The sequence below is a fragment of the Platalea leucorodia genome (genome assembly GCF_965183815.1).
Source record: "Platalea leucorodia genome assembly, chromosome: 8".
NCBI lineage: Eukaryota > Metazoa > Chordata > Aves > Pelecaniformes > Threskiornithidae > Platalea > Platalea leucorodia.
This window is the reverse complement of record NC_138830.1, coordinates 19,462,042-19,479,326: the sequence shown is the minus strand read 5'-3', so window position 1 is coordinate 19,479,326 and position 17,285 is coordinate 19,462,042. Positions and strand designations below refer to the sequence as shown.

Here is a 17,285-nt window from a genome sequence, read left to right as displayed (position 1 = left end):
TACCATAGAACAGTGCAAGGGTATCTTCCTAAGCAGCTAACTGCATTAAGCTGCAGAACAATCTCTGAGGGAATGAGGAAGATTCCAGCTAAATTGTTTAAAACCAGATTAGTTGAACTAGTTTTTAAAACCGGTTTAGTCGAGCTATAAAAAGAGGAATTAGGGGGTGGGTTTCAGAAAAAAAGAGTAAGTCTCCTAGTGTGACTCTGTTATGTTATCTTTATGCTCATTTTTTACCAAGTAGTCATGTGCATTAGCAATATCAAACAAGGCACTTTTTATTAAAGTATTTAATGTTAATCAATGAAATGTAAGTATTTTTTTAACTATTGATCAGGGGAGCTTTGTGTTCGTTTGTTTTTTTTTTTTTTTTTTTTCTGGTCTTGTTTTTTAGGGTCCAGAAAGGACCAGAATTTCCCTGTGAGCTTTACAGTTCAGAAGCATTGAACCAAGTACTGTAACATCATACAAAAATATTTGCCAAGAATAGGCATGTTGTACACTGGTAAGGGCATAACTTGAGTAACTTCAGAATTGTAAGCAACTGTGTAGTGATGATGACATTTCATTTGCATTTATTCCTTCTTTCTGCCAGGAGAAACTTTCAGCCTTTTCAGTTCTATTTTGTGTAACTCCTTATTCTGTTTTGTTCTTGCTTTACTCCTTGTCTTAGATCTCATTTTTAGTGGTTTACCTCACTGTATTTTTGACAGTGTTCTTTACTTGATCTGTGCAACTTACTGTAAAAACAGTCCAGAAGAATAAAATACGGGTCATGTGAATTGCAAAATAAGTCACTTAAGTAATTTTATAAAGTAACATATCTAAATATCATTTGGAGGATGGAATTGGAAAATACGTCTAAACACTAGTGAATACGCACTCACAAACCAACCAAGGGAAGAAACTGTGTAGAAAAGAGTATGGAATAACGAGGTCTCCAATTCTAGTTTTTTTTCAGTGAAGGATGTACTGCAGGTGCTTGAAAGAGATGAACATAAAGTAAAGAAATAAGGAAAATGATACCTCGCTATTTCCAGCTGAACAAAAAACTTCTACTAGATTATGGTAAATATACAGCCTACCTGAAATTCGTCTTGTAACTGAAGTTACTCTTAGCTTTCTTCTTAATACTCTGAAGAGGAATAGATGTCTGTCTGTCTTAGCCTAAAGACAGGTTAAGTAGCATGTCTATATAGGTCAAGGGTTTTTTTGAGTTGGTTAGTAAATCCCTTTCAATGCTTGGGAATGAAAGATACATTTGATTTTTATGTATCGACCATTTTAAGTTTAATAATGAGTTTAGCCTTGTTTAAGAGAATTAACATCTGGAGAATTATTAGGTGGTTGGAAAATGCAGTGAGTTTATTTTACGTCACCTCTCCTGTAGCATTTTCAGTATCCAGCTAGACGGTAGCTGGAGGCAGCTATAAAACTAACCCCCTTCATTCTTTTCTGAAGTGCATCAAGTCCAGCAGTGGTCTATATCCTCTTACTTCTGCATTGTAGTGTTGATTATTTGTTGCAAACGTATGATTTGAGGGTGCTTTTGGGTTATTCTGAGGCAGTGACTGATGGTCTCTACTCTAAAAATGTTACCAATGTGCTTTTAATAACTTTTGTTACTTTAACAAGAGTTTGTTATTTTGGTGATATGGATACAGCAAAGATGAGACTTTGAGGCATGATTAAAATAAATTTTAAAATCTTGGTGTATGAAGGGATTAAGATACCCCTATTAAGTCTTAGCCATCTCTTCTCCTAACCAAAACAAATTATCAGACCTTTTGGAGGGAATGGCTTTGTGTGTTTCTCAATTTTATCATCTCTTCTTTTAAAAATGAGAGAGACTGTGTTCAAGATTGATTTCACTGCTCTTCTAACAATCCAGTTGTATCTGGATTCATTGTATATTGCTTTCCTCCTAACTTCATTAGCCACAACTAATTTCTTGCTAATTTAATTTTTCATTTGTCAGCCATTCCGAAGGACAGCACAGAAACAGTAGTTAGACTTCCGTTTCTCTTCTTCACCAGTTTGTTATGTTCAAGTCTGTAGATGAGGAATGTTGGCACCAGCACCAGGAAGAATAGTTTGCTTCATAGCATGACAAAATTCTTTCATACATTGACAGAAACTTAAAGGGCAGTGTTAGAAACAATAGCGTAGGCTATTAAATGTGGTCTGCTTGGAGCTGAGTAGGAAAAAAATTGGACAGTGCTAAGTGTTAAAAGCCAAATCTGTCAGACTGTATAGCATGTCTGCATTTTGCAGAGGGAAGGAGATGAGAGAATAAAAGCAGATTTGCCATTTTATAGGTTTTTTTTAATTGTGGTTCCTGCCTGGCTTCTAGTGCCACATAAAACAGTGAAAAGGCTGCTGTGTTTTGTTTGCCTCAACTCTTTCTGGAAGCCTCCTAGTCCTTCTAAAGTATGAGAGGAGGAAAAATGATGTTGCATATGCACTGCCTTAGGATTCTCTGTGCAACTCAATATATCAGAAGGTAGTTGGTTAAACTAACCTTAAGATTTGACTACTAATTGGCTGGAAGATACAGAAGAACTATGGCAACACTGAACTCTTTAACTCTAGCTTCTCCCTGCCCTCCTGTTTACTTTTTCCAATTCCATATGCATCAAAAATATCTGGTTGATTATGCATAAAAATTATATGTTTGGATGTTTAGAAACTGAGAGAACTCCCATTTTCTCAAATAGAACACTTTAAACGTTGGTATTGTGTATTAAAAAGCAAGGTAAGTCAGGTGTATACCACAGATACGGCAGTGTAGTGCATCGTATGTAATCTACAGCATGCCCAAGAGCTGTTTGTGAACTTGAATTATATCCTGGCATTATAACATAGTTAGCAGGGCTATGCTGTTTACGGAAGAAATACATTATATGACACTGGTATAAATGAAAGCCAAGCAAGTGTTCTAAGTTGTTATGAGATTTGATCAAATATTTTCAAACCACTATTGCCCGGTAGCATCAATAAATAAACTGTGTCTTTCGCACTTATTTTAACAATCTTGATCTGTTTCTTGAAGGATGTCAGTCTGGGACCTCCAAAGGTCATCAACAGCACTTCTCTTGAGGAGGTCTGTACTAGAGGGTTCCCTATGTGGTCATCTTCCCATACATTTTTTTTCATATTTCTACTCTCTCTGTTTCAGGAGGAGAAAAGTAACCTTCTTTTTGGGAGCCACGGGAAGGTTACCCAAGGGTAGAGAGACAGATGCTCTATACTGTCTGTATTTCCTAGAAGAAAGGTTTGAAGCGGCTGAACAAACGTCCTGGCTTTGGTGACTATGTAAGCTATCTTTAGACGCAAAACAGTTCCTAGAAAAAGGATTGGAAGAGCTTGCCAGATCTGTGAGCTCTTAGGCCAATGAATACAGGATTTCTCTTACTCCTTTGATAGTGACGTAGGTACAGATGTTGGCAATCCGTTCTGTAATCAAATGACATGATAATACAGAAGATGCAGTGAAGCAATTAAGCTGTATAAAATGGTGATGTCTACATGAGATAATCCTAATAGTCCTGCATTTGTGAAGACCTAAGCTAACAGTCTTTGAGTGAGCAATTTGTTGGCTGCAGAAAACATTGTTTCAAGAAAGAGGAAATCCCATGAGTTTGCTAGGGCTCTGCTAAGTGTAGGCTTCCTGTCTGTCCCACCTTTCAAAGGCTGGGAAAATCAAAGCCAGGATTATCTTTGTGTATGCTTGGACACAAGATGATTATATCTGAGGCACCTGTTCAGGGCTCTCCTCTTGGCACAGACCAGTCTTTTCATCCAGATCAGGGCTCTCTACATTTTGGTTAGCTCTGTGTTCCTCACTACGTTGAAGAGAGACTGTCGCTTGTCTGTGGTTATCTTCTACAAAAGTAAGAGTTTTTTGGAAATGAGAAGTGTTTGTTCTTCGTGTGGGTATGTAAATGTTTGTATCGTTTGGTTTTTGTATGGATAGCACATTCACTGGTGCCAGGGCAGATAGCGATAGTGAAAATTATAAGCTATTCAAGCGAAATATTCTAGATTCTTTCTTACCACAACTAAAGCTAGCCTGAAAAAGAAATACAGACACGCTGCTTTGAAATACCATTGCTACTTATTTGCTACACTCACCTTTTATCTAGCAGCATCAGTATTTATCAAGGACCTAATTGCTTATTTCTACCGGTCAGACTTTCACAGTTCGGTAGCTTGATAAATTCTTCCTGAAGCTTACAGAAACTCTCTTGTAAATCCTATTATCTGACCTAAAACTAAGGCCATTACTTCAGAGAGGAGGAAAAATCAAGTGAGTGTGTTTGATGTAACACTTCTGTGGCTTGTACAGAAGCCCGTGTGGAGATGTTGCCTGTTTGGCTCACCCTGTAAGATGACTGGTTGATTTTTCTTCCTTACGCTGAATTTCATGCAGAGGAGCAAAAAATGCACACTTGACACACATTCTACAAGTATTATTATTACACTGACAGGATGGCATGTTTCAAATTGTCCTTACATCTGATCCTCATGTTTAGAGGGCAGTGTATAGGTGAAGACTAAATGGATGGCTCATTTGCACTGCCAGCTGGCTGCAAAGTTTTGCTTTGCTGTCGAACAAGGCTTGCTGTGCCACAGCCACATCAATCTCTCTGGTGTTCCTGTGAAATCTGTATGCCGCTTTGTGGAGCGGTCTGCCTGCGTTTGCAGTGAGTTTGGCTGGAGGTTCACATGTCGTATTCAGAAGAGCAGTTCTGAATTATCTGCTAGACTGATGTAGCTAGAACTTACAATTCCAAGGATGCTGAGTATGTCCTTTCACCTGTGTGCTTTCTTTGGGAAACAGGAGCTGTCTTTGGTTTTGGGGTTGGTTTTGGTTTGGTTTTTGTTTGGTTTTTTTTTTTTTTTTTGCTATTTCCACCAAAATATTCTAAGTGATGAATTGTTGTCATTAATGATGTTCATTTGTTCACCTCTTCTGTGTGCTCTTCTAGATCATGCATCTGGTAACTGTATTACTGTATTTTAGTATTTGAAGTGCTGAGAATGTGTGAAAAAGATCTGGGGAAGGGAGCACTGTTACCGTCAAAAGCCTCAAAGAGTGTGCTGTGCGTGTCCGAGGGTGACAGCGTTGTATTGCAGATGCATAAAATGAGAAAAACACTAGACAAATTTTACTTGATAACAAGACAGGCAAAATTTAGAGGGTTCTTGTATACAAGATAGCTGTGTTAGCTGTTCAGCTTCAGGGCTAAGTTGTTGGTTATGCAGTTGGTCTTGTCAGGACAGACGTTCTGCTGCGAAGCACTGTACACAATAGCAAGTTAAGTTCTGAATTTAGGACTGGTTTAGTAAAGAAAAAAGTATATATGTATTCCAGTGGCTTTCACTTTGCTTTCCTTTTGATGAAACCTGATGTGGCAGAGAAACTACTAGGCGCTGGCAAATTATCCCTGGGTTTCAAACCAGCCAGACAATAAACAACTCTATAATATTCAGTGCAGCAGCTTCTCTAGAGCCCATCTGTTTCAAAATAACCCTAATTCTGCTTACAAGGCGGAATGCTTCGCTGGCTGGAGCGCGTCCTCGCTTGCGAGGCAGCCTGCGTGGCTCCGGTGCCATCTGCTGGGTGCGGGAGCCCCGGCCCCGCGCCTCCCCGCTGAATGCAGTGCAAGGCTCTAAGATCTCGTTATTGGAGCATCTTCTTGCTTGCGAATGGAGTCTTACGTGCACGGTTAAAAGTGTGAATTTAATATTGCAAGCTAATACGTGCCCTTTCTCCTTTCGTTTCTTGAAGGAGAGAAACGGTGGCCCGGTTGCAGCTGTCATCCTGGGCATCCTGTACTAAAACCTATGGATCTGTGTGGGTTATAAGTTCTATTATTTGACTATAAAATTGCTCCTCAAGCATCTCTCTCCGAGTTGCTTAAAGCAATTCAGCGTGTAATGCTCTCTAGCTTCTTTGCTTTTCACTACAAGATGATCAGATCTTTCAAAATTATGCTTCAAATGCGAAACTCTTTGGAAAAGATAAGGCTTAAGCCTAGATAGAAGAGATGTGAGCAAAGAGGCATGAGTTGATCCTGTTTCTGACATTTGTTTCTGTGGCTAGAATTAGTTTCTGGGGGATAGGACACTTCTGGAGATTGACCGTGTTGGTGATTTGGTATAACATGGAGCTGTGAATGTCCACAGTAGAAACTTCTGCTGTTTGTCCAGTAGTGATAGCTGCCTGTGCTTTAACATCCATAGCATATGGAAGAATAAAAAAAAACCACCTTAAATTTTGTGTTGTGATTATGCGTTATTTTTTTCAAATATATCATGCAATCGGTATAGCAACAGAAGCCAAAATTTTTTAATATTCAATTTTTCATCAATTTTGCCTTTCAACAAATGTGATGTAATTGAATAATGAACAAGAATAATAATCTATTGCTCTTCTGATTGTCTTATAAACGTACTCAGTGTGATAGTACTTAATTTTAAATAATCTTTTACTTGCAAATGACCTGTTACAAGTGAGGTGAACTATTTGGCATCAGTTCAGTGATGAAATGGAGGTTCAGGGTTTACTTCATAAACTCAAATTCTCAAATATTAATCCAAAAGGCACACTGAAGCATTTATTAAGTTTCCTTCTGCTATCATAAAGTCTCTAAGGAAGTTTTGGGCATTATCAGCTGTTGTAAGTTAGTAGTGCCCAGAATTGCATGAGAACAGAACTGAAATATATGTGTATTGCAGAGTTAAGTCTTTCATCTGAAAGACTTGTATTCAGTAAGACAGTCTTAACTCCTTGCATTTATTGTTGGTTGAGTTTGTTATGTGCTGTCTTTGTTTGTGTAGAATTTTAGATTTTTGTTCTAAAACAGAAATATCATTCAATAAGATCTTTATAGGCAGTGAGTAGCTGCCGTATCAGAATTTCAGGAATTTCAGAATTGAGATAGTTGTTTGTTTGCAATCTGTTAACTATAAAAATTAAAGCAGGTAATAGAACTTAAAATATAAACCAGAAGTTTTTCTTAGGAATCAGAAGAACCAATATTGGGTGCAGGATTTTCAGTGCAAAGCCTCCAGTATCCAATGAGGTATGGCTAATAGTCTCATATAAAGATATATTTTTTTCTTTCTGCTTTATCAGATTGGGCGTTGCATTTTTAAAATGACTGTGTTGAACATGCCAGTAATTTGTTTCCAAAACTTGGAACTTGACTGAAACCAAGAGAGTACGATAAACTCCCTAGTTTCTTGAGGGGTTCCCCTGGTTAATTATATCTTTTGACTTGAGAAGACTTCTGCTCAATAGTTCTTATTTTTCTGTATTGTTTAAATCCAAGAAAAAGGGCGCAAATTTGAGTAACAATCTGCAAATCTGTGTTGGGTTTTTTATCAAGTAAAACTGGTCTCGTGGGTCAGCACAAGTTGTTTTACAGTCTTCTTTCCAAAATTGTTGCTATGGTTACTATACAAGCAGTTCCTCATGTAAATCTTGATGTCGACCAGGCGCTGAAGGAAGATGGAGAAGCCAGGGTGGGCAGGCGCGCTCCGTGTCAGCCCTGGCCGTCCAAGCTGATGAGCTGTGTGCGACTCTGCTCCTCTGAGTGCAAAGCACACTCAGTTTTCTTAACTGAGAGATGCTTGCTCATTCATAGCGGGGAAAAAATATGTTAAAAAGGGAAGACAATCGGTGTTGTCGCCGTCATTTCAGCCTGTGTGTCTGTGATTAATCAAATTTCTGAGTTTGACATGCTGAGTAACCTTTGAACCAGTGCTTAATGCATTATACATTATGCCTGTGGGGGACTGTAGGTTCAGAGTAATGTGCTGTAATGCCTAACTACAGCAAGTATTTTAGGCATGATAAGCATATTTACTTCACATGTGGATGAAAATGTTTATGGTTATTAAAGCTTTATTTGCATTACGCTAATACAGGTTTAGTTAAACCAGTTGCTGTTACAGTGCTGTTCTTGTTTTGGTCCAAAGTCCTATAACTGTAAACTTTAGTAACAAAAAATAACCACCCCAGAGTGACAGGAAAGGTGTGGAGTGTCTCAGTCTTCCGTATTCACAGAACACAGTTCCAGTTCACAATAAAATTAATTTAAAAATATGCCATGTAAGGGGTTAGTGTTTTGTTCTAACTTTTTTTGTACTATATCCTTTGCGTTTGTCTATCATCTGGTGTTATTGCAGTTTTTTAAATACTTTCGATACAATCTTAAAATCCATTAGTCTTGAAGTTTTTTGCTGATGTGTTGAAAAGATTGTGTTCATTTCTTGCACAGAAGTCCGGGTGTTGTTTCAGTAGAAACAGTGGCCTAATTACCATTTCTGAACACTGTGGCTTATAAATATTTTGGTTAGATAAAGGTTATTTCATTAATACTTTTATTGTAATTTAAAAAAAAATGAGTCAGGGAACTATTTTGGGTAACAGGATAATTTAAATATATATATACACATATATAAGTACATGTATTTAACCTTCACATTCAGACAACTTCAGTCGTGACCATGTTGTTTGATGTAAAATAATCTCTTTTCTTGAACATAAAGCTTTTCAAAATGCATTGTCAGTCTTTTATTTTTGGGTCAACATATAAACAACATTTTGCATCTTTTTTATAACATTTCTTTCTATTTCTAGTGATTATTAAAACACATTTATATTTGAAGCACTGAGTGTATTTTACAGGGACTCTGCCAGTACTTGTCTTAACTTTATAAGTGGCATCGGATTTCTTAAATAAAAACTAAGGATGCTATAGAGAAAAATAAATGTTTTAATGAGAAACCTTGATATTTGACAAGGCCACTACAGAAAAGATTTTTTTTTTTTAAATGCAAATGTATCCTTAATTATGATGATTTAAAACAAAAAATATCGAACTTCAGCATTACAGTGCAGTTTTGACTACGTATGGTGCAGCCATTTGTATGATTAGGATCTTGACTATATTGCTTTTCATATATCAAAATTCATATATTTCAGCTATTGTTAATATTTATATTTAAAGTATACCCATCAAAAGTCAAAATATAGAGAAAATACTAGGCATTATATTATTATGTAAACAACATTGTGAAAAGCCCTTAACTTGCTGATTTTCTTTTCCATTTATTCACCCCAGATATTACATACCATTAAAAAAAATTAAGAATCACAGTGATTTTTCTCATAAATTTTTTTGCCATGACAACATAAACATCGCTGAGAATGTTATAATGAATTCAGTCTTGTTTAACAATTTCTTTACTCGTAGATGATGAATAAGAAAAATACATATAGATTTACATTTGTATTCCAGTATGTCTCCACAATTCATACTTCATGGGGTTACAAAATATTGTAAGCCAGTGTTTTTTCTCAGCTTGTGGTCAATAGACACAGTAAAATAACTATGTGTTTTTTCTTTTCAAACAAACCTTCTTGTATAAGTAACAAAGTAAGATGAGGGAAAATAAATATAGTAAATGAACATTTGGTTCAGCTTAATATTTTTTTGTTAATGAAAACCATTCTGCCCATGCTGCTGCTGATATTAACTAATTTTTTTTTAGACAAGGAGATTGTTCTTGCATTTAAAAAAAAGTAAAATTGAGAAGCATTGCAGTTAATGTTACCTGGGCCAAGCTCTGTGACTTCAATGCGTGTTAGCCTTCTATAATATTTTGAACAGTATTTGTCAAATAACGATGTAGCATTTTCAGAGGCAGGGTAACAGCTGAAATATTTTTCAGATTTGTCTCCAGCAAGTTGAGACGCAGGGATAAGCTGAAGATAAAATACTAAAGCATACATTAAATTCATTTCCTGTGTGTTAATAGGAATTTGAAAAATCCTTTTAAGCAGCGCATCTCATTTTATAAACATCTACGTTAATATTGCTGCATGTCAGAGTTTGAGCAGCTATGGTTATCTCTGGACGCGTTTTCCAAGAGTTTGACTTCTTGGCAAACACAAAAGGAAAATTATGAACATGTTCTAGTATTTTCACAAAATCGTATGTTTATTGGTGAGTACTCTACAAACTAAAATGCTTTTGTAATTGGAAGAGAAACTAACAGAACCTCGTCATAAGTTGGACTTTCTGACTTCATGTCATGTAAACAGGCCGTGTGTGTTTGCTACAAACAATTCCTGGTACAGGAGACAGCTGTATTTGAAATTGATCTTGAAAATGAACATAACAGTACAATACTTACTTGGGGTTCTCCGTATGCACTTTTGCTAATTTAAATGGGATCCTGAGGTGAAAGTTTAAAAAAATACTGAATGTTACAGAGGCAGTTGCTTTATCTTTAAAGCTAATTTGCTTATCCTTAACCCTGTGCCTGTGCTCAGAAGGCAGTCTCTCCTTTTTGTTTCCCAGAGCCCTTCAGTTGAGTGGTGCGTAACCACAACCTTTTAATCATTTCTTTGCTCGGTGACTTCACGTGAATTCTGAAGAGCTGCTGGAATAGCCTGTTCTTGTCTTCTCTTGGGGTGCCAGGCTGGAGAACCTTCCGTCTTGGTGTGCTACTTCTGCTCAGATTAATTCGTGTACAGTTCTCTCTGGCAGAGCTGCCACCTGTAGTTCGTTTCTGAAATTGCTTGCTGCCAGCTAGGGATGCGAGTTGTATGTGCATCTGGTATGGGTCAGCACGTGTTGGACTGCAAGACTAAAAGCAAAACCAAGAGCTTATTTTGCCACAAGTGTAGCTAGTGAGGACATTTAAATAGTTTAACAATCTGGAGTTTACTGTAGAAAGTAGGGATCATGAAAAATGTGAACTCCCAGGTTAATACCTGTTAGATGTTTGGGTGTTCTTTTGGTTGTGGTTTGTTGCTTTATGTTTTCATTTGGTTGGTTGGTTGTTTTTTTTAATTTCAGTGTCTTTAAGAGCAGTTGCTAGAAGTTGTGATTGCCCTGAAACCATCAGAATTGGAAACATTGAACTCGCTGTTTCCTTTGTGTTGTGATGCTTTGGATTACAGGTTATATGTGCATTTTTCTCATATCACAGAACAAAATAACAGTTGTTTTTCATTGTGTCTTGTAGATTTTGGTGGAGCGACGTATAATAATGAGCGGCGACCCTATGGTTTTTGGTTTCCACCTGAGCAGCATTCAGAAGAGGACATGAGAAGGCAAAGGCTTCGTAGGTTTGAGAGACGATGAAGTTGGCAGGTGTTGATGTAAATTGTAAAGTGCTATTCAGAGTTACCAAAATATTGGCAGATTCGTTTGTAATATTTTTCCAATTTTTTTACCCCTAGTTGTAAGACTGCGGAGGATTTTGTGAGTTCAGGCTCAAAATTGGAACTTGAGTAAAAAGTGTGAGATAGGAATCAAAACGTGATCTTTGGCAGTCTCTGTCTTAATGCACCTTAAATATGGAGAAGACTGATGGTTTTACCAAACTGTCTTTTTTTCTGAAGTTCTTCAAGGATTCCTTGGCTTTTTGACTGCTGGTATTGTCAGACTACAGGTTTTCTTCATTCATCACAGATGAAAAAAACATTACTTTTTTTTATACAATTGTAAAACTATGCAATTTTTCCATACAAACTTGTCTCTGTTTATCTATGATGACCAACTGTTTCGGGAATTGAAAAGATTGCTTTGATGACAACAGCTAGATCATATGAGTCTAGGCTTAAGCTTTTCAGCAGTCTTGCAAACTGTGTGAAAAATAGTTGCAGCTATCCTTACCCTAAGGAGTTATTTAATACAACCTTTACTGTTGCAGTCTTCCTTAAAACGTGCCATTTTATCTAGAGCTTGTATGTGATCAAACTGAGTTGTAACTACTTATTATTTCCTAAAGCCTTTCTTAATATTTATGTTTTAAATAAAATGCTTCCTTTTAGAGTTGAAACAATTTGTTAGGAGTTTTATGGAAAGGGAGGTGGATACGCCATACAAAGAACATATTTATTTAGTAACTTATACGTTTTCAAAGCATGTATTTCCCTTTTTAAGAAGGCTTGGAAATTGTATCATGTATATGCTGTTCATGCAGCTTCAGAATTTCTACTGTTTCTCTATATGTGTCTCATTTGACATCCAGTAGCAGCAGTAAAGAGTTTGCAGACTTGTGGCGATCTTGCCTAAATATAGGCTAGCTTGAATTCTTCATTTTCTAGAAAGAATTCCTCTACCCAGCTCTGGAGCAGCTGATAGGAGACCAGAGAGCTCAGCTGTCACTTTGGACAGACCCTCCGCTCGCCGCGTGTCACACAGCGGTAGTCCTGCTTGTGGCACACCTGCCTAGGCAGTAATGTTAACTAACGAACCCGAAGGTTTTTTGTTCTTGTATCATTCAAAAATTACTCGTTGCCCAGGCTTTTTTTCCTCACAATAGCAGAAATTCTTCTGAAATTGGGGACACTCCTCTGTAACTATTTTCAGTCCTGAAGAGGTGTGATTGCACGTGAATAATTTGATTATCAGCCTTTGGCACAGAACTGTTGGAATCTCTTCAGCGCTAATTAAGTAGAGCATTAGGATGAGCAGTTCAGTGGCTTCGTTTCAGGTACATGTGATCACCAGTCTGTGCTTCATGAAGTCTGCTTCTCTGTGGAGCTATAGTTTGAATGTAAAAACATAGTGCTGTAGTTTTCATCCAGAAAAAAATCCTGAAACTAATTATTTTACTATGCTCTTTAAATAAAGAGTACACCTTCTGGTTGTAACTAAGCTTTTGTTTGCTGAAAAACGCACAAGCTGTTCTTTCTCTCCTGTGCCATTCTCACTTTCACCATCCTTCTTATACCTGTCGTTGATTTTTATGCCAAGAAGCAGCGCAATGTTGTTACGCCAGGTAGGTGGCTCAAGGTTCTGAGAGCCGAAAGACACGGCTGCCGTGTGACTATGGATGTACTCATCCAGGCAGTGTTGGAACACTGTTACTGCAATGCCAAGTGTTTGCTGGCAGATTGGAAGACGCTTGGTACGTGAGGAATGCTAGGTTTTGTTGTGTTCTCGGTCTTGGTGGTTTTTCTGTATATGCGGTAGCCATAGAATAAAATAGCAGCTACTTTTGGCTAACTTTTCTATGCTCACTAAAAATAGGTATCAAAAAACTGCATACAGTTTGCCTATTTTTCTCAGGGGGTAATAATTATATGTAAATGAGGAGGCAGTAGCACTGGTTCCTCAGGCTAATCTTTAATGCTCTGGTCAAAATTTCAGTGTAACTTACTGTGTCTGTTAAGCTCTGTTATTTTAATTATTTGAAAACCATTGGATTAGCCGCTAGTCAGCTGCAAAAAAATACTTCAGTAAAATCAAAAACATGATTACAGTTCTAAAAGCGCTTATTTTTGTAAAGTGAGGTTAGAAATACTTGCCATTAAATATTTGCAAAAATTGTCAGTGCTGATAATTGTTTGGCTGGTTTGACTGGTTTTGTATGCAAAATTGAAATAAATATTTTTTTACATTTAAAACTGTCTTTTTTCATTATAGTAATTAAGAAGGCGTATATTTTAAATTGCAGAGCTGCCACCGTATTGTTAGAAATGAAGGCTTGTGCTACTGAGGGGGCAGATTGCTTATGCTGAGACTAATTTTGTTTCTTTTGAATTTAGTGGAAGTTTGGGGATTGGATTATTGGAAAGTTCTGGTACTTAAAGTATTGGGGAAAGTTTATTAACAGAATGATTCCTTCGTAGGATTTTTACCATTAAAAAAACCCCATCAGTTTAGGTTTCAGGGCGCTGATGATGGTAGATGTAAGTTGCAGATGAATCCCTAACATATGCTCTGTTGCACTTTCTCTCTTCAGGGACAAAAATTAAGGGCAACCTACATAGATGAGTATGCCACGTTGCGTATTTTCTGACGCTGTTTAGTGCCTGACTAACTCTACATAAAGTAAGGATTCTTTAAGAAAAAGCAATCTTGTATAAAATATTTTAGCATTTGAAGTTTGATTCCTTTGTGGCAGGAGCTGTGATTTCTTGTGAATTTTTCGTACTTCCTCTAAACTCTCTGATCAGGTACCGTGTAAGAAATTCCACCCCCTTAATTAATCCTCATCAGCAGACTTGTTAACAGGCGCATTCTTGAAATGCAGTGGTTGAATGACCTAACATATTACTGCTAATAAATAGGGGTTTCTTGCAGTTCAGAATTAAGATGTGGTGAAAGAACAGTGTGTTTAACTTAAAATTCTTTTCCCTCTTCTGTCCTGTCTTTAAGCCCAGGCAAATTATATATTCTTGTGTACGTCTGCTTTTTTCCTGGCAGTACCACTTCTCCTAAGGGGTGAAAAATGCCCCTTAAAATAGAGAAAACAGTACTCACACGTGTTCCACACCACAGCAGGACAGATTCTGCTAGGTGAGCGTAGGTGGAAATAAGTGTTCTCCGTACCGGCTGTAAAGGAGATCCGAGTCTGTCCTGCCCCCCTTAAATGGACATCGTGGTGCTCGGGGAGGTGTTCAGGGGGAGAGCACGTCCGTTCTGCTCCGCCGGCCTCCTCTCCGAGAAGTCGTTTTGCCTGAAGCTTTCTTTTCCGCGGCTACCTTGCAAACAAGGTTTGCTTGCTTGTTTGGTGAAAATCAAAACCGGAATTTTCATGGTCCATTTTTTAAAAAGTTTGACTAATGCCAGGTTGTTTATTTTCACGTATCCCCTAAGAATCACTCCAAGAACTCCATTGGCGTAAAGGATGTAGTAGGAGACAGCGAAGGGACTGGCCGCTTCAGAAAAGTTTTGCCTTTGGGTTTTTTGGTTTGGGTTTATTTGAAAGTGAAAGGGAGAATTTAACTCTTATCATTAGATATAATTTGTTCATACCACATATATGCAGATAAGGAAAAAAAGGCCTAGATTGGTTCATTAAATTAGTGATATATATAAAAGTCGGTGGAATGATGATGTGTCTGGGGAGAGAAGGAAATTCTTTATGGAAGCAGACCTTGGTAGGAGACTATTTTGATTGAGCTGGAGAAAGTCACGGTTTTGATAGCTCTTAGGCTAAAAAAGGAGAAAAGAGGAAAGAGGGCATACCTGAGAGAGGTAGAGTCTTTGTATCAACTGTCTTTACGGCTGATGTCTTTATTTTTTTATATGTAAGGAGCTTAAATTGCAGACAGAGCAAAGCAGCTGTGAGCATTGTTAGTCCAAGATAGTTATCCTGACCAAATAAAGACAAAATGATTTGCCTTTTCTCCTATGTAATAATTACATGACTGGAAATGCCTGCAGGACAAAAGGAACTTTCTTTTGTTATCCATTGCTCTCTAATTATGATACCCACGTATGCTCAGTGTATATACTGTTAAATACAAGAATAAAGAACTGTTGAACCTTTAAACCTCCTGCTCGTATCTAGACCACGGAACTTCATAGGTGTACGACGTCTGAAGATTTCACAGCAAATCTGAGTGAAACTTGAATGAACGGCTTGAAAAACAGTTTAGGCACAGCTGCGGTTTCTGTTGTCGGGATGGGATGGGATGGGTGTTGCAGTTCATTTTCACTTCTGATGCTGTGGCTGGTGAATTGTAACGATTTTTGTTTAGTGCGGAATGACTAAGTGTGAATCACACTTCAACCAAACAGCTGGCTAACAGATACTCATGTTCGTGTGCTGTGGCTTCTTGAAGCAGTCTGCAGACAGGAAGGATAGAATCATTTTATGGGTTTATTGTAAGCTACTAATTGTTTCCTACGTATAGAAAAAAAAAAATTGGTAATTTCTTACTTCTTACCAGATTTCCGAGGGCAAGGAAATATTGACAATTTTCAGCTTTCAGTTGTAGAACTGTTTCTAAAGGAATATCATGCTTTCTAATGGGTCTAAATCTTGTAATAAATACTGATATGCATTTACTCTTTCAGGAGCTGGGAAAATTGGAGAAGGACAGTTTGCCATACAAACTTAATATGGTTTGGGTATCTTTGTATGACATGCTCAGAATGGTAAAGCAATGGGTTAGTAAAAGAGAAGATTGAGTATACACACGATAGCAGTCTTCTGCTGCATCAGAACAGTGATAAGTTCATCTCTTTTGTCCATTGACAAGAAGCAATTGGCCTAATTTGCAGCAAAAGGAACGTAAGCAAAGGATTTCTAAACATGTAGATAGTGAGCTTTTCTAATAGGCTAGGGATGTTCCGGAATTTCCTTCTTTAGTCTTTTTGGAGCAGGTTAAACAAGTATCTCTAAAGGGCTGTCGAGCAGGTAAACAGTAAATGTTCTTGCCTTAGCGGAGACGGTTGGATTAGGGTCGGTCCTTCACCAAATGATTCCTTACAGGGATCATTTAGGAGCTGTCGGTGGGTGGGCCGCTCTGCAAATCCATGTTTTCCTTACCCATGTCACAAGCTAAGGAATGGCTTCTAAATCTGTACAGCATTAATGAGTATGGAATGACCTGTTTGCTGACTTTCTAAAATTGTATTTCAAACTAAGTATATATGTACGCAGTTCTGCATCCGAGAAGGCTATTGTGTATTCTTTTGCCCAGTTAACAGGTGGATCATGTTCTTCTTGAAGAGCTAAAGTCAGCCGTGATGTTAATAATGTAACTCAACTGATTTTGGTAAGGTTTCTCATTTACATCAGCACAAAATGTAATTCAGCAACTTCTGATAAAATCTTTAAACTATCTGGTGTGCACGGGTCAAACCTCCCACTTTCATTTTGCCCAGCATTTTGAAAAAAAAATAGAGCCTAGGTCAGAGCGGCCTTGATTCTGGAAAGCTTTGCTGTTCAAAACAGCACTTAAGGCCGTGCTTATGGCAACACATACGTTATCCCGTGCGGGGGCAGGGATAGCACAGGTATGTGTATATTGCTGTGTGTCGGAGGAATCCAGATAATCGTTTTGCTGCTGGTTAGAGCTGAGGCTTCTGATCGTATTAAAAATAAATTATTCATTCCTTTTTCACTGCCACATGTATCTACAGACCTGAAATCCAGAATGAGCAGTTAGCTTATAAAAATGTATTTTTGTTAATGTATTTAAGTGAAATGAGTAGGGCAGAGGGTAAATGATCAAGGATGCATTTAATTTGGAAGGCGCTGTAGTGATAAAATGCTTCTTTAGGCAGGATGCTTCTCAGTTTCTGCACGTCATCATCAGGAGGCATACATTATATATGCAGTGATACAACCTATCTATGTATGACCAGAAGTTCTACAACATTGGTACCATTTATTGCATCTGTTTCACTTTTTACATGCATCTTAAATGTTTAAGCACAATAAAATTAAAACATTTGGAAATAATAATTTGCTTTAGCATTTTGAAAATACAGCGTGCAAAATCTAACAAGCTA

The 17,285-nt window shown here is 37.6% G+C and overlaps 1 protein-coding gene across 3 annotated transcripts in view; it reads left to right on the top strand.

Annotated features, from left to right (window-relative positions):
• The window catches only part of RHBDD1 (rhomboid domain containing 1), a 53,796-nt gene extending 39,695 nt beyond the window's left edge, over positions 1–14,101 (top strand). For all 3 annotated transcript variants that reach the window (XM_082319530.1, XM_082319532.1, XM_082319531.1), the window contains one exon: positions 11,050–14,101. In XM_082319530.1, coding sequence (XP_082175656.1) covers positions 11,050–11,168 — 119 coding nt within the window. In that variant the 3' untranslated portion in view covers positions 11,169–14,101. The remainder of the gene's footprint in view (positions 1–11,049) is intronic.
• Positions 14,102–17,285: the final 3,184 nt, after the last annotated feature.